At 39.2% G+C, this 24,783-nt stretch overlaps 2 protein-coding genes across 2 annotated transcripts; both read right to left on the bottom strand.

Annotated features, from left to right (window-relative positions):
• Window positions 1–1,012: 1,012 nt before the first annotated feature.
• Window positions 1,013–4,670, bottom strand: LOC117305794 (protein Hikeshi-like). The gene is made up of 3 exons (XM_033790670.1): window positions 4,327–4,670; window positions 2,116–2,246; window positions 1,013–1,292 (listed from the first exon to the last, which is right to left on the bottom strand). The coding sequence occupies exons 1-3, from the start codon at window positions 4,484–4,486 to the stop codon at window positions 1,092–1,094; spliced, it is 492 nt and encodes a 163-aa protein (XP_033646561.1). The 5' UTR covers window positions 4,487–4,670; the 3' UTR covers window positions 1,013–1,091.
• A 6,125-nt stretch (window positions 4,671–10,795) lies between these two features.
• Window positions 10,796–24,716, bottom strand: LOC117305783 (26S proteasome non-ATPase regulatory subunit 11A-like). The gene is made up of 11 exons (XM_033790659.1): window positions 24,524–24,716; window positions 23,283–23,384; window positions 22,119–22,243; window positions 20,276–20,405; window positions 19,534–19,645; window positions 17,676–17,758; window positions 16,653–16,797; window positions 15,644–15,767; window positions 14,198–14,359; window positions 12,802–12,853; window positions 10,796–11,694 (listed from the first exon to the last, which is right to left on the bottom strand). The coding sequence occupies exons 1-11, from the start codon at window positions 24,714–24,716 to the stop codon at window positions 11,552–11,554; spliced, it is 1,371 nt and encodes a 456-aa protein (XP_033646550.1). The 3' UTR covers window positions 10,796–11,551.
• Window positions 24,717–24,783: the final 67 nt, after the last annotated feature.

The raw sequence follows: 24,783 nt of genomic DNA, 5'->3' as shown, positions 1-24,783 counted from the left end.
CGAATACAGTAAACATTTGGCAAAACAAATTTGGAATTTGGATTTCAACATCCTCCAAGCAGTGAATACATACGATCCTTAAATTCTACACCTGTATATCTCCCAATCTCAACTTGTAATTTATGTGCTTAGCACCTAAACCTTGCTAAGCAGTGACGATATTGAGGATTTTGTACAAATAACTTAGGTATGGCTATATGTCGAAGTTCTTTTTAAACGTCCTATATGTATATATATTTGGTTTGCGGTAACACCATGTGTGTATCTACTTGCCAGGTAGAGTTTGTTCTTAGAGAACTGTCTTGCTTTATTCTACTACCGCAGAGTAGATGTTCGGGTATTCGGGAGACTTCTAAGTTCTGAAAAGAACTGTCCTGCTTATTAACTATTACCTGGGCGGATGGTGAAGAAATAGGCTGGGACTACTACTTTAGCTTAGGCCTATTCGATCGTAATTAACTATACTACCGCGGAGTAAGTTCTTGGGTTGGTCTCAACGTTTCGACTAGCTTGCTCTAGTCATTGTCAGGAGACTGAACAAACTCTACCTGGCAAGTAGATACACACATGGTGTTACCGCAAACATACATGTACATTGATACCTCACCATGCAATGCCTCAAATCCTATGACCTTTATGTACTAAGTTTATTTCTTTTGGTAATCTCTAAAAGCAGTTGCAAATAAATACATTACATAATTCTTTGGGTACTTTTTGTAACACTAAACACAATGTTTACAGATTTGCATTAAACTTACACTGTTTGAAGATAATGATAGTAGAAAGCTTACCTTTAAAAGTTACTTGCTGAGGTGATGTAGTTTGTGAGAAATGAGTAAAACAATGTCCTGAACATACGTTTTTACATGCTAAAATAATTTTCGAAGAGTCAACAATTATTTCCATGACATTGTTTTACTCATTTCTCAAAAAGTACAGCTTCACAGCAAGTCATGTTTTCAGGGAAGCTTTCTACCATCATTATCTTCAATTTGAGTAAGTTTAATGTAAATCTGTGGACATTATGTTTTGTGTTACAAAAAGTACCCAAATCTTAAAATTGTTAAAATACAAAAATTACACAAGTACAGTTACTTCCTCCAAAAGTTCTGATCCTGCGCCATTTTTTTCTTGAAGTTCTGAAACCATTTATCTAGGACCGTCATGGGGATCCAGCTGATGTTTGGCTGGGGTGTCATCTGCGACTGGTTTATTCCGAACGACGAGGCGTAGTTGTAGAAGTTCTCCAACATCTTCATGGAGAACTCTGAGAAGCTGGTTAAAGTCGACGTCTAAATAAATGGAGAGAAAACAAAAAGTAAAAGGCACTGGACCCCTTTGGTAATCGGCCGATCCATTTAGCTTCGCCCCATCATTGCGTATTGACCAATCACATCCCATTGCGCAACACAAAAAGTCTGACAAATAAAGTCTGAAATGCGTATGCTTGGCGTGGGCGGACGAGTTGTGCAGAATGGCATAGGAGAGCCTCACGTGTTCTTGCTCACATGTGCGCCGTGGGCGGAGCCTAATGGATCGGTCTATTGTCAGAGACCAGTTTTCAAGCACTTGCCATGCCCATGTATCCCAACATGTATGCATAAAATGTAACAAACCTGTGGAAGTTTGCCTTAATCGATTATCAAACTTCCAGAAAATAGTTGAAGAAAAAATTCTTTTTAGAAGTCTGAGAAAGGCTTCACGCCTGAAGTCTTTCGCAGATGCAAATATTTCAGTGAGAAATCACTTCTTTCTCAAAAACTTTGTTACTTCAGAGGGAGCCGTTTCTCACTATGATTTATTTTATCAACAGCTCTCATCGAGTCGCATTGTGTTTCTGATCGTGACGTCCGATTGTGTTTCGTAAGTAAATTATGTCGTCGTAAATAGTGGTGAGCAACACCATTGGTTCACCAAGCAGGAAGCCACGACTATTGTTGTAGTTGTCGTGGAGGTACCATTAACCGAGTAGTTAAAAAACGATAGTCGCTACTCGACTAAGCAATCAATAGTTGCGACTTTGACACTTGTCGCAATAGTCGCCCAGGCTTAATTGCATCACGATTAATTACCAATACCCAGCCGACTGTGCACAACAACAAAATAAAAACGTACCTGGGTAGTTTCTGCTGGTATCTGATGCTGGATAACGTGAAGGGGTTCCACAGAGATTCCAATCTGTGACATCGTCTTCATCGGCTGCTGTACAGGCATAGACTGCATGAATGAGTTGTTTGTAGAACTTCCTTTGAAAGACACATTCAAACAAAATCATAAAAAGACAATCAATCAATCAACCCGCAGAGGCAGCAAGGGTCCATCGCGCCGATTTCATGTGTCCACGTCCTACAGCCTCACGCCACATGTGGGCGATTTCGCTCGGCCGGCCAAGTTGTTGGGCCTAGGATGACCGAGGGCGGCCTCTGTCTAGGTCTCTTCCAGCCAGGAGCTGGTGCTAGGCCTCCCCTGGAGTTGATGGCGATGCGTTAGAGCTTTTTTAGCTGGGATGTTGTCAGCTAGGCGAGCGACATGACCGAAGAAGGCAGAGTGGCGGTGTTGAATTAGTTGGTTGATGGGGGGGGGGGGGGGGGGGGCGGACACGTTCTTTGGGTGACCTCATTGTTGTTGACGAAGTGGAACCACTGGATGCCAAAAATTGATCATTGACACTGGACACCTTTAGTAATATTTTCAGAGACCAGTCTTCTCACTTGGTGTATCTCAAAATATGCACAAAGAACAAACCTGTGAAAATTTGATCTCAATTGGTCTTCAAAGTTGTGAGAGAATAATGGAAGAGAAAAAACCTGTTCGTATGAAGTTGTGTGCTTTCAGTTCAGATGCTTGATTTCCAGACCTCAGCTGAGGTCTCGAAATCAAATCAAATATTTTAGTGAGAAATTACTACTTTCTCAAAAACTACGTTACTTCAGATTCAGAGGGAGTCGTTTCTCACAATGTTTTTTACTATCAACAGCTCTCCATTGCTCATTACCAAGTCAGTTTTTATGTTAACAATTATTTTGAGTAATCACCAATAGTGTCCAATGCTTCTAACCAAGATGATTTCTTGTTTTGCTTTAGGGAATATCTCAATAGTCTTGCTCTGGGTAAGAAGGATTGTTCCTGTAGGGATTTGGGCAATTCCAAGCAAACATGGACATAACACACAAAAATCAAGTTTATGTCACAACTTTCTTTCCACTTAGAAGTAGATTAGTGCCCTGGTCATTGGGCAAATTACATCCCTGTAATCTTTCTCAGCCCCCCTGGGGAGTATACAGCCCTGAACTGCCTTGGCACACCAGTGGCTTTTTCATACACAATATCAACCTCTACCCTCGCAGGTACCCATTTATACCCCTGAGTGGAAAGAAGCAACTATAGTCAACTGTCTTGCTCAAGGACACAAGTGTCATGACTGGGATTTGAACCCACACTCCGCTGACTTTTCCACCTGAACTTAGATTCAATGCCCTTAATCACTCGGTCAAATGTTTCTGCCCCAGAAAAAGCCCTAATATTTAGGACTCTGTTTCTGTGAACAGCACAAAGGAAGAGTCCTATAGAGGGCTAGGCGCAACCTGAACTCCTGAGATACTGGGCCCAATTTCATAGAGCTGCTTGAAGACACTGGACACTATTGGTAATTGTCAAAGACCAGTCTTCTCACTTGCTGTATCTCAACATTTGCATAAAATAACAACCCTGTGAAAATTTGAGCTCATTCGGTCATCTAAGTTGCGAGATAATTATGAAAGAAAAAAACACCCTTGTCACACGAAGTTGTGTGCTTTCAGATGCTTTATTTCGAGACCTCAAAATTCTTAATCTGAGGTCTCGAAATCAAATTCGTGGCAAATTACTTCTTTCCTGAATACCACCTTAATTCAGAGGGAGCCATTTCTCACTAAGTTTGTTACCATCAACCGCTCTCCATTACTTGTTACCAAGTAAGGTTTTATGCTAATAACTATTTTGAGTAATTACCAAAAGTGTCCACTGCTTTTAAGCACAAAATAAGCTAAGCAAATCAAAATTATGCTAACCGAGATAAAGTTACCAGCCAGTGAGAATTTTTTTAACAGTATTTTCTACTTGAGCAGCTCTATGCAATTGGGACCTTGTTAACCGGAATAAAGTTACCACATGTACAAGGGTGTTTTTTTCTTTCATAATTATCTCGCAACTTAGATGACCGAATGAGCTCAAATTTTCACAGGGTTGTTATTTTAGGCAAATGTTGAGATACAGCAAGTGAGAAGACTGGTCTTTAACAATTACCAATACCCAGCCGACTGTTACAAAAACAAAATAAAAACGTACCTGGGTAGTTTCTGCTGGTATCTGATGCTGGATAACGTGAAGGGGTTCCACAGAGATTCCAATCTGTGACATCGTCTTCATCGGCTGCTGTACAGGCATAGACTGCATGAATGAGTTGTTTGTAGAACTTCCTTTGAAAGACACATTCAAACAAAATCATAAAAAGACAATCAATCAATCAACCCGCAGAGGCAGCAAGGGTCCATCGCGCCGATTTCATGTGTCCACGTCCTACAGCCTCACGCCACATGTGGGCGATTTCGCTCGGCCGGCCAAGTTGTTGGGCCTAGGATGACCGAGGGCGGCCTCTGTCTAGGTCTCTTCCAGCCAGGAGCTGGTGCTAGGCCTCCCCTGGAGTCGATGGCGATGCTTTAGAGCTTTTTTAGCTGGGATGTTGTCAGCTAGGCGAGCGACATGACCGAAGAAGGCAAAGTGGCGGTGTTGAATTAGTTGGTTGATGGGGGGGGGGGCGGACACGTTCTTTGGGTGACCTCATTGTTGTTGACGAAGTGGAACCACTGGATGCCAAAAATTGATCATTGACACTGGACACCTTTAGTAATATTTTCAGAGACCAGTCTTCTCACTTGGTGTATCTCAAAATATGCACAAAGAACAAACCTGTGAAAATTTGATCTCAATTGGTCTTCGAAGTTGTGAGAGAATAATGGAAGAGAAAAAACCCTGTTCGTACGAAGTTCTGTGCTTTCAGTTCAGATGCTTGATTTCCAGACCTCAGCTGAGGTCTCGAAATCAAATCAAATATTTTCGTGAGAAATTACTACTTTCTCAAAAACTACGTTACTTCAGATTCAGAGGGAGTCGTTTCTCACAATGTTTTTTACTATCAACAGCTCTCCATTGCTCATTACCAAGTCAGTTTTTATGTTAACAATTATTTTGAGTAATCACCAATAGTGTCCAATGCTTCTAACCAAGATGATTTCTTGCTTTGCTTTAGGGAATATCTCAATAGTCTTGCTCTGGGCAAGAAGGATTGTTCCTGTAGGTATTTGGGCAATTCCAAGCAAACATGGACATAACACACAAAAATCAAGTTTATGTCACAACTTTCTTTCCACTTAGAAGTTATAGCTAACATATGAAACCAATTTATTTTTAGTTGTTGACAAGGAATGAACCCAATTATTGCCAAATCAGAACTCGGCTTGGGCACCATGTACATTACGTGGCTACATTACCTGGAAAACTGTAATGCGACTGACCGTAATGCGACTGACCATGGTTTTGCCATGTATACCTAAAAGTTCAAGTTGCTGACCATTTATAAGTATCCTGTTGGATACTCATGTATAAGAGTTGTGTGTTACATATAGTAACACTTTCACAATCTTTTTGATAGAGGAGATTTTTGAATTGTGACAAGTGTTTTTTTTTACCATGTCCTTTTTGTGTAATGCGACTGACCGGTCTTTACAACATTATAACGTCCAGAGCACAAAGCCCACAACATTTCTAATAATTATCAATTCAAAGCCTTGGGTGTCAAGTACAAATCAGTCTATAAACTTAGAGGAAAGAATATCTCACACAGAACTTCTAGCAACACGATCGAGAAATGACACTGAAAAGTGTTATGCGACTGACCGCGGAATTGCCCATTTGCACGTACATGGACATGTAATCATAATATTTTGCGGGTGGAGATGTGACAGTTATGCCAATAAAACGGGATATAAACACCGGCCTGATGAAACATATTGACTACATTTTTTTGTCAACCATACCTTTCTTCATGCCGACTACTTTAAAAATGGCACTTGGCTTTTCGTTGGTGATGAAACCGAGAAACATCCAGACCATTTCGCCCTCCGGTGACGGCCAACTGAAGTAGATGGCCCCGCCCATTCCTTCTGGAACTGCTGCGGTCCCGGTCAGGAAGACAACGATGTGGTTGATGGTAGCCGCATTGAAAATGTTGAAGAGGACATGAGTGTCGTCTATCTGTTGCATGTCCGTCTGGACCTAGAGAGTAAAATGGGTGAAACTAGTTAAGAGATGGTTGCGAGAACTTAATGTTAAATTTGCATTTGGGATAAAGAATTTCATATACTTTTGATTTTACCATTACACCGACGAGTAACTTTCACGAGTTCTCAGGCATACTCGATTACTTGGGTGGGATTAGAACCCAGGACCTTTGCAAATCTGTAGCAGTGTCTTACAAACTAGACCACCTAGAGTGCCTGGTAGCTAGAGGCAGTTTGAACCCTTTATTTAGGATGGTAAGAAGACACTGCTCGTTAACTGCAAGGGTTGATGGTTCGAATCCCACCCAAGTAATATGCCCGTGATTTTTTTTTCACAGAACTCGGGAAAGTAACGAGTACTAACATATCGGTGTAAAGGGTAAAACCACAATTGATCTGATTGCGAGTTTAGTGTTGGGGATGGGGAACAGAGGGATCTCCCTCACTCCAAGGTCTCTGTAGAAAGACAACGATGTGGTTGATGCTAGCCGCATTGTCATTGTTAGAGGATGACGTGCGAATCGTAAACCTTTGAATGTCCGTCTGGACCTGAGAATAGAATGGGTGAGAATAGTTAAGAGATGATTGCGAGTGTAAAGCCCGGTTCATACTTCTTCCTGCGAAAGCGAATGTGAATGCATTGTAATTTTGCACCCCAAATTCGCAAGGAATAGTTCACATCAGTTTGCTAAGTGCTAAACAGCCGTGTGAAATCGTCACCATTTGTTCTATCGCATAATTGCATTCGCATTTGCAGGAAGTATGAACCTGACTTCACACTCGCAATCCTACTGCTACTTGCCGTCTACTCATTTGGTGTCGTCCACTCCGTCAACACAACCAAATATCATTTTGATAAGTTATTCAAATGGCCAACAACTCAGACAAGAGAGCATTGTACTTTATATAGCCCAGGTTGGACTCCTCCATTGCATGCAACGCGATGGAGTCCAAAGGTCCCGTACCATTGCGAAAGATTTTCAAAAATCTGTTAAAAATATTTCTACCTAAGTTGGGAGTCTGAACTTTTACTCACATGTTCCTTGTAGTTGGAACTCCAAGCCCGCATTATTTAAAATTGTTGACTTGTCTCCTTTGCTGTTAATATTTTGTGAAAAGAAAATTGAAATTTACGTTTTCCATTGCCTTTTCATGTGCTTACGGTTAGCAGCGCTATGAAATAGAAATTGCACAGTAAGCACAAAATCGACTGTTAAGCAGCGCTATGAAACTGGGCCCAGGTATGAACGAGAGAGCATACTGATCGAAACGTTGAAATAACTTGCCTCTTTGTTTTGCAAACACAAACTGTTTTTTCTGATGGGTAAGGGCATCGGTGAACCGCCCCTCCGACCGAAAAGTGGTTCCCAAGTCCCCATGGCAATCTGCCACGGCAACAGGATCTTCAAGTCGCTTGGCGATAGCGATGGCTTCTCTTAAGTACTCTTTAGCTGTTCCGAAGTCTGCTGAAGCCCTGGAATGCAATGCAACAATCATAAATTTAGGCTGGTTTTATCACATTGGTTGAAAAATGTCATATGACAACGTTTACCAGGGCCAAATTTTAGAGAGCTGCTTAAGCAGAAAATTGTTGCTTTTAGCATGGAGCAATACTCCATGCTTTTAGCAATTCCAAACAAGATACCAGGTACAGATATCTTGGCTGGTAAACTTATTCTGGTAAGCAATATTGTTTGGTGTTAGCTACTTTTGTGTTTTGAAAGCAGCTCTATGAAATTGGGCATCTGAATTAAAATTTTGAAGAATAAAAAAAGACAACCAGATAGATCGGTGGCTTCGACAAACTTACCTACAAGCAATTCCAAGTGACTGTAACATTAGCCCCCTATTCTTGTCGCTCATATTCCGTTTCAACAGCGGCTGGAAAACCTTGGCAATAGCCTCCTTCAGATGTCCACTCCCAAGAATCCAATCCCCGTGATGGATGGTTGCCGTGGTGATCTTGTCCACGTCGCCCATCTCGACGGCCAACATCTCAGCCTCGTCAAGATTTGCTTGGCATCCTGCAAGTTGCCGAGGAAACGGTGAGCATTCCCCAAGTCCAACGCTGCCTGAAAGTGCATCTCCCTCAATGATGAATCTGAGGGCCCAGCATGGATCCCTGGGGAACCCTCCTTTAGTGTTGGCAGGTTGCTAGCACCCAATGGTGTAGACTTTGCTGCTTTATATTCTTGTTGAGCAGCCTCCAGGCATTTGCTAAGTGGCCCAATGGACATGTAAACTTGGTGCTTGCACGTAAGCGGGGAATGCGGGTAAGTGCAGAATTCGGCGGTAAGCAGAGCCATGAAATTGGGCCCAGTAGATAGAGCTTGGAGCCTATAAGCCAGAGCCCAAGCCGAGGTTTGAAAAAGGGCCCAAAAAAAGTTGGAAACACAACTTCAGGCATAACTATTTATTGCAATAAGTAAACTTGACAAATATCTCTTACCGATGGTCAATGGTCTGTATGTCTCTGCCTGGTACTCTGCTAGCAGCTTTTCATGCTGGGCGCCAGCGTCCAGCAGTATCTCCTGAATCTCTCGTCTATTGTCATTTGATAGACTTAACTTATCAATGTATCTGTACGACGTCTTGGTATCCGACAAGCCTTGAACACCTGGGTGTATCGTAGTATGTCGAGCATGAATATGGACCAATGAGAACAAGGAGAGAACCAGGACAGCTGGTATCCTGGTCACTGGTAACATAGAATGACGATTATCTGTGTGGATCTGGATATGAAGAGAAATGAAAAATATTTCAGAACTGAACCTAATTTTATAAAGCCTGGAAGCAAAACAACTGTGGCTATTTTATCAGACATGTGATTTCACTATGTTACTCATGGCAAAATATTTACAAAAGGGACCAGGTAAATAAAATATATAGCCTAACTAAGATTAGAGGGACGTCCTGAAGGCGCAAAGTAATTGAAAATCTGAGTCATGATGGTCGAGTTTGGGGCCACTGAGTCCACTGAACACATTTTTGTCCAATCCAAAGAGTGTCCAAGGTACGAAGTGTCCATAGTCACTTCGTACCTTGAAGTGTCCAGGGTACGAAGTGGCAAAAGTACAAAGTGTCCTGACACCTCGTCTATCGTCACGTGTAATCAAAGCTGACCACAGCCACATTTTAGAATCGAAACCGCAGAGGGCAAGAAAGGGCAAAGACAATCAGTTCAAAATACCCAGCATCTCATCTACCATCTACGAACAATCTTTTTTTCAAAGAACACTGAGAAATTATGGAATAATCTGCAACAATCCCTCATATATAGATTCCAAATCCCACCAAATCTTCAAAAGTAATTACATTCACAATCTAGCTAGGCCTAAACAACAACAAAACAAATTAGACGACGCTCTCCTGACCTCCTTTCTCATTCTACTTGTATACTCGGTAGGGTCCATAAGACAGGACGTAAAGCCGAGGGACTACTTGTCCATGAGCGGTGCAGGGGTGCGTTTGTACATGGTGCAAGTAAAAAAAGACTCATTGCTGCTTATAGGTGAGCAGTCACCACTCCCCTGAAAACCTCAACTGAAGGGGAGGTGATGATATTGCCGGGGAGTGAGTTCCACCAGATGACAGTTCTTGGGAAAAATGAGTTCGAGAATGACTGTATCCTACCTGGGATGATCCGATATATGTTTGGGTGGAATGATCTAGTATTACATGGGATTGCTGGGTTGAGGTATAGGTCTGGATTGACTGCAATAGTTTGGTTCTGGATTTTGTAGAGGAGGGTGAGGCTGGCTGCCTGGCGTCGCCTTTCTAAGGTGTCCCATTCCAAGGTGTTCAACATAGCCGACACGCTTTCAGTGCGGTGGTACAGCTGCAGAACGAACCTGGCAGCACGTCGTTGAGTGGCTTCAATTTTGGTTATGTCTTTCTGGGTGTATGGATTCCAGACAGGGAATTGTCAAGTTCCTGTGTCAAGTTCCCCAGCGGAAGTCAAAGTGGTGGCGCCATGCGGAAACTAAAGAAAGTAATATCAATTTGACATTGCATTTTCGTACGAAAACGCTAAAAATGGTATGGTGTATGCTGGTACTCAGTTATTTTTGCATTGGCTTAACACAGCGACGTGAAGTACCAGTAGAATCATACTCGTACATGTACCATCCGAAACAACACAGAATGTGACCATGCAACAACAATAAAACAAGTACAGTGTAGTGCCTATGTTACAAAAATGGATAGGCCTACAGAAGTCAAAATCGTTTCTACTCTAAAACTCCTTCAACTAACTTGGAAGAATTATAATCTCCAGATGTTGTTATTTATCATAATATGATGGTTTAAAGTCTTTCAAGAAGACACAAAAATTAAATCGACACAATGTTAATGAAAAATCTTACAATCCTATCGTGGAAGATAATAATTCTTTGTCTTTGTCTATCCCAAGTCTCATAAATAAAATTTATTTGGTGTGTGGAACAAGTTTTAAGAACTCAAACACTTCACGCAGTAAATGTAATGAAGTTTTCATATTTATTACAAATCAAATTGTCATCAGATACACTTTTGAATTTGTTATGGGGGGATACAGACTGTTCCCTGGCAAACACATTCATTACGAAGACGGTTACGAAAATTGTGATTAGCACTTGAGATTGTTTTGGATGTGTTGTATACATAACTTGGCCACAGGGAAAATATGTGATCAAGTAGTTTTCATTCTCAGTTACAGTTTTAAATGAAATCTTCAAACTCAAAAGTTTAAAAATGAAGTCCTGTAAAACCGATTACACATTGAAATTTAAGACGAGTCAAATGCGTGTAGATGTATAAAAAAAATATCCTTATTTACTAGAATGTTTATATATTGCCAGCACTTTAATTGATGATAAAGGTCTGTGCAATAAACCATTGAGACTTTTGCAAAGATGTACATCATAAGCTAATGGGCATTCTGGACATTTTTAAATTTGAAGGTGAAGGTTTTGGCATTTGAAAATATTCCACGAGCAAGAATTTCACAGTCAAGAAATTCAATTTTTAGCAACAAGAAGACATCCAAATTTAAAGCAAACACATTTATAATGCTTTTTACTTTAGAAACATTCCCTTTTCCCTTTTTCAACTTATGGAATCTTCCCCATGCCGGCAATCTACCCCAGTGACAATATAGTAAGACCTTCCATCCTGAACCCCTTTTTTACCAAGCACTAAACAGATAGTAAAGCATCTTGTTTGAGGCTAAATTAATTACACTATATAGTCAAACATCAATACAACTTAATGGTTTTCTTGTAGAGTGCATCGACGACTTTCCCCATACTCTGTATAGTGTTGAGTGCCATCTCGTAAGTTTGGTCAACAACAGGTTCATCAAACACGATGAGAACTCCCTCACCCTGGTCTAGAATACCTGTACAGAGATAGAAGACATCAATTAGTGAAAATTTACAATGTTCATTTAAAATAAAAAAAAGTATACCTTTGGTTTTTGGAACCCTTCAATTGTTTTAACCCCATATAAATGTAGATGTACACAATCTGAAAAACTTCATTTAAAAAGGGAGTCACGTTTTTTTTTATAGATGTCATCGAAAATCCAGCCGTCGATTTAACCAAACTCTTCCTAACTTAGGATTAATCTTAGGACTTAGGCGGAGTCCAGTTCCGTATCTAACTACGTAGGACGCATTGAACCCGTCCTAAGTTAGGACGGGTTACTCGTCCTAACTCGAGTTTGGATTAATCCTAGCGTTTCATGAAATCGGCTGCAGAGCGAATAATGTCTCTGCACAAAGAATAATCCCTAATAGGAAAACACAATCTGAGAAACATTATATCCAAGATTCAAATTTTGGGGCTAAAGACTGGAGTGAAAAGTAGAGACGCTGCTGTAGGCTTCTATAACTAATGGTATTTTTCTCACTTGGTGTATCCCAACATATGCATACACTAAAAAACCTGTGAACATTAAGGCTCAACTGGTCATCAAAGTTGCAAGCACATAATAAAAGAAAGGAAAAAAACAACCTTGTTTCATAGAATTGTGAGCTTTCAGATGTCTGAGAGAGGCTTCATGCCTGAAGACTCTCTCAGACTCAATTTTTTTATATTTAAAATGACATCTGTCTCTGAAACTATAGGACCTGAGACAAGTAAGTCTCAGTACGTCTATTTATTGCATCACTCTTGTATAATAAATATAAATGGTACATTATTTCAATTCAATTCAATGTAACATTTGTTACTGTACTCACAACAACAAAAGACAGAACCATAGGACAAAATACAAGCAAAGAGTATACGAGACAGTTCAACAGTAGAATCTAGTGAGTAAGGAGGCTGTTCAAACCACCCAAGGCTTGTGGGGAACACCCCGTGATAAAGTACAACAAAACAATAAACAAAGAAAAAACTAAAACAAAATGGACAGGAGAGACCGGAAATTATAAAGGTAATGTCAAGAAATAATGACACAACTGAAATCAAATCTTACAAAAAAAAAAAAAAAAATTCTCACCATGAAATTTCTTGTCTAAGATCATCTGTGACAGCTTTCTTTCTACAAGGTTCTGTTGGAGAAACACAGAATGCAACTAGTATTGAAATATTGACTAATAGGAGACTTTCCAACGCTAGGTGGCAGCAGACATACCGGGTAAATTTCCATTGTTTACGTAGTTCTGAACATGCGCATAATTCTGAGAACAATGGATTTACCCGGTAAGTCTGCTGCCCTCTATCGTCCCAGAAAGTCTCCCATTGAGAAAACATAGAGTACATACCACACGTCCTTACTAACGCGTGAAACATAGTTTTGTGAGGCTTGATGCACAAACAAGAATCAAGAATTCGTTGACCCACGACATTCTCACAAACACTTTTAAGCGCTAGTGAGAACTAGTTTTTCTAAAGCGTATTTTACAATCATGTATCAATGTGCTTTGATTAGTGCCCTGGTCACTGGGCCAATAACATTCCTGTCATTTTTCTCGGCTCCCTGGAAAGTATACAGCCTCGTGCTGCCGTCGCGGTCAAAAGGCTTTTTCAAACAGAATATCAACCGCTACCCTTGCAGGTACCCATTTCTACCCCTGGGTGAACATATATTATAGTAAAGTATCTTGCTCAGGGACACAAGTGTCCTAACCAGGGTTTGAATCCACACCCCGATGACTAAACCACCAGAACTTGAATTTGATTATCTAAACCACTTGGCATTGTGCCCCTGCTGGCGGCGGTTTATTTATTAACGGCACTGGCGGCCAAGCAGGCCTAAAAAATACGTTTACAAGTAAAAATAGTTTGTTTAAAAAAAAAAATATATATATATTGACCCCTTGCACGCGTGTCACGCGCGGCGACTGCTGCCACGCTCACCATGTTGTTTGGCAGTTAGGTTTACGTGTATTAACGTTGCGTTGCCTAAAATGTGCACTTCACTGCATAACGCACAGCAAACTCTATGCATATATATCAAAAGTAACCAAAATAGCAGAGTCAGGTATTTGGTGCTTGACCTCATCTAGTTTGTGGAGAAAGTCTTTGGTATCCTTGATATATATATAATGAATAGGGTAGATGGCCTTAGCTTTCGATCCAATCCGGACCTTCTTCAGAGGCATAATATATAAAATATAATTTGAGGCTACCTACAGCCGGGTTCAGTTAATTGTAGCCCGCACCTTGAAGAGGCCTTTCAGCCTTGTAATGTAAGGCAATCTCTCATTTAAAAAAAAAGTTTTTTATTTTTAACCAAAAAGAAAGATGTGCATTTCCACAGTTGCAACATCATGTTTTCTTCTCAGATGGCAGTGGTATGACATCAATTCATGTAATCTATTCATACGGTGAAAAGTGGTGTTTTAAGTTTGGGTTTACAAAATGGCTAATCATTAAAAATGAGTTGTACTGACCAGTGGGAGTTTGATGATACTGGCGACATGTGCAACTTGTACCCTTGAGAATGGCTCGATGATACGGCAGAGATTCTGCTCTAGGAGATTATCATACAGTGAATCCAGATGGGCTCGGATAATGGGATCATCCTCTAACTCTTTTGTGTACTTGCTTTTTGTCTGGAATTATCAAATATTTACAAAAAAACACAGTGTTGAAGGATTCAAGTACTTTTTCAAAATGTCCACAGATTTACATTAAACTTACAGGGTTTGAAGATAACGATAGTGGAAAGCTTCCCTTCAACTATTACCTAAGGTTGTATAGTTTTTGAAAAACGAGTAAAACAAGTCACAACATAATTTTGGTCTCAAAATTACTTTAGCATATTAAATCCCCTTAACCAGTTATGATAATACCAAAACCATATAACATAACTGGTTAATACGTTTTTACATGCTAAAACTGAGACGAAAATTATTACTTTTACTCATTACTCTCAAAAACTACATCACCTCAGGAAGTAAAATTTCAATCATAATCTTCAATTACTATCATAATCTTCAAACTGTGTAAGTTTAATGTAAATCTGTGGACATTGTGTTTTTTGTTAGGAAAAAGTACACCCTTTAATGACAGAAATGGAATAGATTCTCTACTTCGCTACAATATTTGATGTTAAAAATTAAAACTTTATGGCCTTATCAACAAATTTTAACAAAGTTTCCTCTGGCTCGTGAATCAAGTGAGTTTGTAAAGATTGAAGGCAACTAGTGAAACAAAATGTACGCAGTATGCAAACTGACTGGAATAGAGCATTCGCACAAAAAGCGCAATGATTCCACAGGCTAATTGAAATTGTGTTTCTCAACATACAGAGGTCGTTGGAAAAAACTAAAAAATGTGACCCGCTACATGAAAATTAGTCAGATGTCGCCCAATGCATTATTAATGGACAGTTTTTTTTTTTTTTTTTACTTTTTAAGATCTGTATTTGTATGGTTACCCTTTAGAGCACTTACTTTTAGGCAATAAAGCTATGAATACAAACATTTTGTGATCATACTTATATGTCTAATTTGTATCCTTTTGCGCAAAATGGTAGTTTAAAACATCACTTTACTTGTAATTTGTTTTTCAGAAAAAATGATGTATTGGCTAATTTCAAACGGAAGTAACTCAGCAACGCGATACACCCCAAAGCTAAGACATATACCAAATTACTGCTGTAGGTGTGTTCTTTCCAGCCATGCATATACCTCAATCCCTGAAATTGTCAACATCTGACTCATTTTCACGTAGCGGGTCACAAATGACCTGGCACTGGCACATGGATTTGTTTGTACAGAATTGGTTTCTCCACATGTTTTCAGACAGTCAAAAAGATGATTTAAACGCAGTGGACCCAAATAAAGAAAGCAGACAGAAACAAAATAGTGAAGAAGGTGGGGAATGAAATGTACCTGTTGAAATTCTGAGAGAGATCTGTTCTTGCTGGCACTTGCTATGCATTTGAGAGCTTCAACATCTGGACCAGCGTATCTCAAAGCCAACTTTCCACTCACTATTGACTGAACATCGTCCGCACTGAAAGAAAAAGGAAAACAAAATGTCTATAAAGTGCTTCGAACACAACGTTGATGTATGTGCCTAGCTACGGTAAAACTTGTACAGAAACAATAAGTGTGTTACCTCCATCGATAATTGTGTTTTTGTATTGTGTAATTCTTCGGTATCCTAGTATCGTCCAGGCCGTCATCCCCTTAATTTATTATAATCACAGCATTTCTGGTATTTACTTTGTATTAAGTGCCTTTGGAATGACCCGAACGTATCGAGTTCCAACGAAGTGGGCGTTGGCTGCTTAGTAGGTTTATGTAGGGAGGACCATTGGGTCATTTGTTTTTATGTTTCTGTTGATATCAGTCTGATTTTTTTTATAGTTCTGCTCCTGTAACTTTTTGTAGCCATCTCCTCACCCCCAGAATGCCGCAAAATGATGCCCATAAATGCGGTAAATGGGTACCTGTGAGGGCAAAGGTGGTTCTTGTGATTGATTTAGCCGAGTAGCGCATATTAATGTTGCACAGGCTGTATACTCCCACCAGGGAGCTGAGATGCTTTAAGGAGTGATTTAAGGCCCAGTGACCAGGGATAATAATGTGAAGTGCTTTGGGACGCCCTCCGGGTGTGAAAAGCGCTATATAAAAACGGGCTATTATTATTATTATTATGTTCATGGCTGAAGTATTATGAGTTCTCCCAGCAATTATTTTTCACCTGCATCAATTACCATACATTGTTGAGTGCAAATAAATGGGTGAATTCATAAAGAAGGGTTTTCCGGTCTTTATTTTGAGTTATTACAAACAGTGTCCACTGCCTTTAAGTGAGGACAACCTTACCCCACAATGGTTCATTAGTTTGCCTCCAATTAAAATGAATGATCTTGTTTACACTGACTGCACCAACCTGTTCAACATGATCTTGGACAGCAACATATACTTTAGGGCGTCAATGGCTTTAGCGTTTTCTACGGAGTCATATCCTTCAAATGCCTCGTAGAAGTAAGAGAAGGCTGTTTTGAAGTCACGCTCATCCGCAGCATGTAGGACACCTTGAGAGGGGGCGGGTTAATCAAAAATGTTTTCATTAAAAAATGAAGCCAAGGAAGCTATTTCTGAGGTAAGGAAACGATACAATTAGGTATGTTGATTGAAATAAAAAAATAATGATTGAATATGAGGAAAGTGAAAACTATGAAACCAATTATTAAAGGTGTTATATGGGATCGGTAAGAATGAAAAACATCATGGTTTATTTTTTAGTATGAAAGCCAACTGATTATTCTTTGTCTCTGAGATATTTCCTTCTGAAATAAAGTAATATTTGAGAAAACTGTATCTGAAAACCTTTTTAAAAAAATGCAACAGACCGATGCCCTTAGGCCACATAAAAAAAAATTGTTGATCGTCTTCGCCCGACCGTTCAAAGCCCCCGACCATGTCTGGATATCTCTTTATACTTTTACTGCCCAGTTTTTTTCAGCTGATATTTTTTTCAAAATGTACAGGTTTGAAAAGATGTTTAAAAAAGGTTTTTATTCATGTTGGCAAAGCAAGAATAAATATTTACTCTTCAAATATTTACTTGGGCTACACTGTGCTTAGTTTTTTTGAAAAAGTTTACAGAAAATGTCATCTAGGAGTTAAATTTGTTTGACAAAATTATTGAAAACATCAAAAACACAAAAGCCCCCGGTTTTATAGTGATTGTGATGATTTCGTTATTCTTGATTTCATATTTGGCATAACAACAAAACTTAAAAAAACCCAAAAAACTCCCTCCCTCCCCCATCAGAAAAAAAGGACGATCAACAGTAAGAAGATTTATGTTTGAGAAAACTGTACCTGAAAACCTAAATAGACCGATGCAAATAATGATGGAATGATATACTGGGGGTAACCCAGAGTTACGAACAGTGAGAGGAAATACCTGACTGCAGATCTAGTGCTGCTTGTAGCTTTGGAGGGCAGTAGATGGCATTGGCTGTGGTACGTGCAGAAGTCAAAGCAGCTCTGAAAAAGTGTAAACAATATTATTATTATTATTATTATTATTATTATTTATTTGACCTCAACAAATAAAAGTACAACAAAAAGTACAGCAAAAGTTAAACGAAAAGCAACGAACCAATCAAAATAATAACGAATACAATAAATAAACCAGCAAAAAGCACACAATAAATATAAAAACAAAAAATAAAAATAAAGACCCAGAACAGAACAGGAGGGCAACTAGATGAGCCAAAAAAGGAACGAATTTAAGAGGAGCATGCAGGCATGGGGAGTAAATCAACTGAGGGAAACAACTGGACAGACCAACAAAGAACAACTTATGTGGGTCAGGAACAACAAAAGTATACTTGTATTACTCTTAAATGCAGTGGACACTTTTGGTAATTACTCACAAATAATTATTAGCATAAAACCTCATTTGGTAACGAGTAATGGGGAGAGGTTGATGGTATAAAACATTGTGAAAAACGGCTCCCTCTGAAGTGACGTAGTTTTCGCGAACAAAGTAATTTTGCAGAGACCAATTCAGAACTGACTATAAGCTAAAGTAGTAGTCCAGTCTAATTTCTCTACCATCCGCCCTGGTAATAGTTAAAAAGCAGGACAGTTCTTTTCAGAACTGAGAAGTCTCCCGAACCTCCGATTATCTACTCCACGGCAGTAGAATAAAGCAAGACAGTTCCCTAAGAACAACTCTACCTGGCAAGCAGATACACACATGGCGTTACCGCAAACCAAATATACATTGATACCTCACCATGCAATGCCTCAAATCCTATAAAGTAATTTTCCACGAATTGATTTTGAGACCTCAAGTTTAGAATTTGAGGTCTCGAAGTCAAGCATCTGAAAGCACACAACTTCGTGTGACACGGGGTGTTTTCTCTTTCATTATTATCTCGCAACTTTGATGACCGATTAAGCTCAAATTTTCACAGGTTTATTATTTTATGCATATGTTGAGATACACCAACTGTGAAGACTAGTCTTTAACTATTACCAACAGTGCCACTGTCTTTAAACAGCTACCTGAGCGGAAGGTTTTTAACGGAAATGGTATTTAGACTTGTTTACAATGCACTTGTTGACCATTTTAATGTAATTTTGATATGTTGACACTTATGAGTTTTTCGTAATTATCAATTAAAAAATCAGGCCCCAACCTAAAGGTTTTGAAAAACTAAAAACACTTCTGCCGTTGAGAGCGCGCGCCAAAGGACAATGCCGCTGACGTCATTTGTGGGAGTTTGCTTTGTTATACCTCCACGCTGCAACAAAGCGGCTTTACAAATTGGAGCTCCCAACTATGACGTTTTAAGAGTGATTACGTAACGGGGCTTTTCGCAAATCTCTCAGAAAAGCACTGGATAAGGGTATTCAAAATGATTGTTTTTTTACACAATCAAAATCTATTTATAATCATATGACTCGATTTCCTTATTCATTGAAAACATTTTAAATGGAATTCAGCAAAGTTCACGACTTGACATTTTCGTTCAAGCAGGTCTTTAAAAGCTTTCCAAGTTGATTGACCATTTGAAACCATTCAAACACACAGGTGTTGTGTGGTAGCACTGTGCACCAAACTAACTTTGTACATTTTGTGCATCTTGTTTACATTCACCACAACATTACATATTGCAGACTGGCTTTGATATGAATCATCCAAAGCCAATAGGGGTTATGTTGATTATGTGAGAATTAAGTGTATATTTTACAACAACAAAACGGGAAAAGCTTTATTTGCCCATGTGTTTTGGTTCTTTAAAAGTTACCTTGATTTTGGAAGATTTCCCAGGGCGTGGTACACTTTACTTTCAAGAAGTTGAACCTCAACAAGAAGAGCTTTGTCGTCCATTTTCTTCAACTCTTTCAGTAACCTTGAACCTTTGAGTCAAACGGTGTAGAGTATTAATAAACATAGCCGACAACTCAACCATTCTGGTACACTTTCTTAAAAATGAAAAATAAAAAATAAAAAGTAAACAGCTCTACATAAGATCAAAACAAGATTAGATGAAAGATATATTATTATTCATGGTTTATTTATTAAAACACTGCAATACAGCGGCTAAAAAGCCGAAATGCACAGTTTACAAAATAGTCATTAAAAACATAACTATTATGTTAAAAAAAAATTAAATTAAATATTGATGTATAAACACACAGGCAACAAATTTGTGACAGACAAAGAAACATGCCCGTCCGTGCATGCGGACGGATAGATAATTCAAGAGTAGAGCAGAATAATCAACACAAACACCCCCCGAAATTGCACGGTCCTCCCCCTATGTCGCGAACCAACCTGGTCGGCCATTCCGTGGAGACAAAATAGCAAACCACGCCAGCTCACGACGCATAAAGAAAAAACCATGCAACCCCGAGGCGTGCCTGCACGGACCACCATAATCCACTCCCAAACCATCCATCCAACCGCAAAGCATTCAATAACAAATGGGTCTCAAACCCCCTCCTAAGACCATATATAATAATTTTGATGACTACTTCTGTACTTACCCACTGCCAGTGCATCAGTGTATTTCTTTATTTCGTAGTAAAGTGCAATAAGTCTGGATTCAAGGGCTTGTCGCAGGAAAGTGCGTTTCTCTGTTGTGGCCCACTCTATACACTCCAGACAGAGTGACACCTGTTAAAAAAATGTAATGGAAATTAAAAGTCGTCAATATCGAGTACCTTTGTATTTTGGTTTGTTAAAATGGCTTGCTTTGACAAAGCAAACCTTTGGGAAGAGTAAGGACTAGTCTCTGTTGAGATTGTTTTGGTAACCTAAGCTTTCAAAATGAACAGCAATTTTCTTTTCAATGGTTTACCACTTCTTGAATGACATGCTCATACTTTTGATACTCCAGAAAAAGTTGATGTGTTTACTGTACCAGTGTTGTAGGTCTCGAGACCAGTTCTGCCGGTCTCGTGTCTCGGTCTCGCCACCCTGTGGTCTCGGTCTTGGTCTCGGTCTCGGACCCTTCCGGTCTCGAATATTTAGCTGGTCTCGCTTCGAGACCGCCTTTACTTACAATTAATGCAACACTTTTAAATAATTTGTTAGTAGTTGTTCAACGGGTCCGTTGAAATCATGTTGGGGTGCGAGCTATACACAGGACGTGTTCTTTCCTAACGATTAGTACATGTATGTACATGTACACGTAAAATCAAAACATTGGATTACGGGAATCGCCGCCCAAAAAAAATTGCGTTTCTGAAACTAATAAACAAAACAATACTTTTAGATCACATTTTCTTCAAATACAACAAGATCCCTGAGCCAGTGAACAGAGAAAATAATCGCGGCCGATGTATGATGGAAACCAGACCAATGTTATGCATGTGTTTTAGAAGCCGCCCGCGTGCCTTCGGTATTTTTTATTTTAATTTTTTTTCGCCCATCAATTTCGTGAGCTCGAAATTCTGTAATCCCGGTCTTTTTTTTTTCCCCCGATCCCCGCTCATTTTTTGTAGCTTACAAATCCGTAATCCAAGTTATTAAAAAAAATGGCCTAAACACAATTCCAGCATCCTCTGCACCGGTGGAAAGAGTTTTCAGTAGGGGTGGCACTATCATGCGCCCGCATCGTGCTAGACTGTCAGCAGAAATGTTGGTCATGCTGATGTTTTTAAAGTGCACTGAAAAAGTTCTTTAAATTATGCTACAGATAATCAAGCCATTTTTTCTTCTTTTTAGGATATACATTTTTCAACTGACATAATGTACATTTATAATATTTGTTTCACCCAAATAAAGACTTAATTGAAGAATTTTCCCATCGGAAAAATTACATAAATCGCTTTTTCATATTTGTGCTGGGGGGGGGGGGGTCGGGGTCATTCATACAAGTTGATGAGGATCCTAAAATAATGTTACATTCTAAGTGCACACGATTAATGTCTGGACCTAGTTGACAAGATTGAGACTGATTTAGTTCTTTTTTTCGATATGAAAGGGAGTCTTGAATACATCCTTTGAAGTAGCTTGGAGTTTACAATTGTTTCACATGTTTATTTGAGGATAAATTGTGTACACAATCACCCATACAGTTTAACAACTTTGCTTGACTCTTTTATTGTGTCTATTTTCATTAAGGTCTCGGTCTCGGACTTTTATGGTCTCGGTCTTGGTCTCGACCTTCTGGTCTCGGTCTCGAGCCTTCAGGTCTCGATCTCGGTCTTGGTCTCGAACTGTTGGGTCTCGACTACAACACTGTACTGTACACACGTCAACTTTTTCAGAGTCCAGCTTCACCACAATCTCAGCACCAGCACAAATCCTAAAAAATAATTTACTAGATTGTAGCTCCACCTAGCAAAGTATGAAATCCTACTAAGCCAATCAGATACAACTTACCTCATTTCCTGTGCCTGCTTCCATGTCAAGGAACAGGTCTACTAGGGCTCGGACCAGCTTGGCTGCCTTGGCTTTGCTGACAAAGGACAGAAACGGTCTGGTGAACTTAATCAAGCCTCCAAGCTCTTGGAAAAGGAACAAAAAATACCAAAAGGGTTAAACTCATGTCACCGTGGTCAAGTGATTAGACTGCAGGACTTGCAATCAGAAGGTTGTGGGTTCGAATCCCCCATCTAACTGCTGATTTCACAATGACTAGAATAAATATTGTCATCTAGTTACTGAATCACAATTTCTTAATTTATGTAATTCATAATCATAGACTTTTAACCAATGTTTGTATGAGAGAGATTGGCTGTTGCGAGCTTGGTGTTTATATCCCTTGTGGGAGTTTGCCGAGTTCCCTTGATGGGAATATCATTCAAACAAACAACAAACAAACTCAAACCCGTTAAATTGTGATGAACTCGTTTGCAAATCAGAAGTTCAGTAACCTCACTGATCAGTGTATAACTGGAGTTCATGTTACGGTTACTGTTGGACAGTTTGTGTTTGTTTAGTTTTTAATCGACAACACGAGAGCCATGGATGGATAAAGAAACTATTTCAACAACAACAATCTCATAAAACAAGCTCAAAATTGTATTTACAACAAAACACACATTACAATGTGGCCGAAGGCACATAAATTAAAGCCTTCAAAAGAATTTGTTTTAGACACCAGCTAACAACACTTTACAAGATAATCAATGGTGTTATCAAAGCCAACCACAGCAAAATTTTAGAACCTAATCCGCAGAGGGCAAAAAAGGGCAACGACAATCAGTTAAAATACCCAGCATCTCATCTACCATCTACGAACAATCTCTTTTTCCAAGAACACTGAAACTATGGAATAATCTTCCACAATCCCTCAAAGAATCCAAATCCCACCAAATCTTCAAAAGTAATTACATTCACAATCTGAGCCTAAACGAAAAAACCCAAACAAAAACGAATTAGACGACGCTCTCCTGACCTTGTTAAGTTCCCCAGCGGAGGCTTCAGGAGGAAAATTTACCAAGTACCAAGAGTTTCCTTTAATTTAACGTGGCCTGTAGTAATGTAGACTGTAGATTATTGCGACTAATGTCTATCCTGTTCATGTTGACGTTTGATACTCACCATCAGCTTGTTTTGTTTTAGCAAGGAGTCCACCGAGAGCCGTGATGCTTTGCTCTTTGACCCTGATTCCATCCTCATCTGAAGCTTGTACATCTTGCTTTACTGTGAATAAATAAAAGGCTCATTCAATTTACAATGAAATGCTCAGCTGCATGGTTTAGGCCAATGAAGATAGATCATTAGTTTCCTGTCAGCGCAAGCATGTAACTTCGGCCCCGAACATACAAATTTAATTTCACTGGAATTTCTAAAATAATTTCAAAAAACAAAATAGGGAAATCTGGACACAATCTAACCCCTTGCCAAAAATGTCTGCGTTGCCATTGAATTTTCCGCATGGAGTGGGTTGAGGGCAAAATTGCGAACAGAGACTGGTGAGGTTGTGACTGTGAGCAATTTATGGTGTATGATTACTAATGTTTTGTGTTGGAATACATGTAACATACGCATGTTGCATGGTGGAGGAGATCGTTGTATGCTTCTGGGATGGCGCTCGACATCAATATGATGAGTAGATACTTCTACTTCTACTTCGATACTTGGCATAGTCCTTCAGTCAGGATATAAACGCCAATGATAGCTGCTTATGTGCGGTGCCAAGTGTTGCAGGTGCATTTAGATAGAGGCCTAACAAGAAAGTTCATCGGCCTAATGATCCATCTCACTTTTAGTTTTAATTTTAAATTAAATTAAAGAACTATTTTCCACAAAATTAAGACAGAGTCTCGACACATGTAACAAACATCTGAACTATATAAATGAATGACTTCACAGAAAAGAATTAATTTCAATATGATATGAATCCTTGCTTGCCAAAAATACCCCACAAAAACAAAATGATTGAAAATTAAGTACAAACCTGTTTTCATACATTTCAGAAATATTATTATTACAAATATTTGAGAATTTGAAGTTCAATTAGAATCGTGTATAAAATATATCAAAGAATAGTATGCCTACTAACCATTGTGTAACTTAATGTAAAATTTGAGTTCGTGCATCATATGTATTTTGCTATTGATGATTGGGTTGTGCACAATGGGATGAGTGGTTATTTATGTTATCACTTTGTTTGTTGCTTCTTCGCTTGGTTGTTGACGTGACTCAACACATTTCTCGAACACTGATCAGTGCATTTCCAAGCGTTTTAAGTCTTTTTTCAGCAAGTAAAAACGTCAAGAATGTCACAATATGTATCCCCATAATATATACACAAAAAATATATATACAAAAATTTTTACCGATTCCATGAAGGATTGCGATCGCAGCACTTTTATCTGTTTCGTAAAGAGCCTCAGCTTTCTCCAACTCCATGGCCGCCATCTTGACTAATTTTGCCAATGCTGCATTCAACTGGTTACTCGTACGTCTCATTGATCTATTGTTGTAAAATGAAAAGGTCGACAGCGGGTACCAGTCTTCTGTCTGTGCCATTCGTTTACTTACAGAACCCATGCCTTAGCGGTAGGTCTGTAGAACTATACCCAGACTCCAATAGAAC

Source organism: Asterias rubens, unplaced genomic scaffold (assembly GCF_902459465.1).
Source record: "Asterias rubens unplaced genomic scaffold, eAstRub1.3, whole genome shotgun sequence".
NCBI lineage: Eukaryota > Metazoa > Echinodermata > Asteroidea > Forcipulatida > Asteriidae > Asterias > Asterias rubens.
The sequence above is the reverse complement of the archived record's forward strand: the minus strand, read 5'-3'. Positions and strand labels throughout refer to the sequence as shown.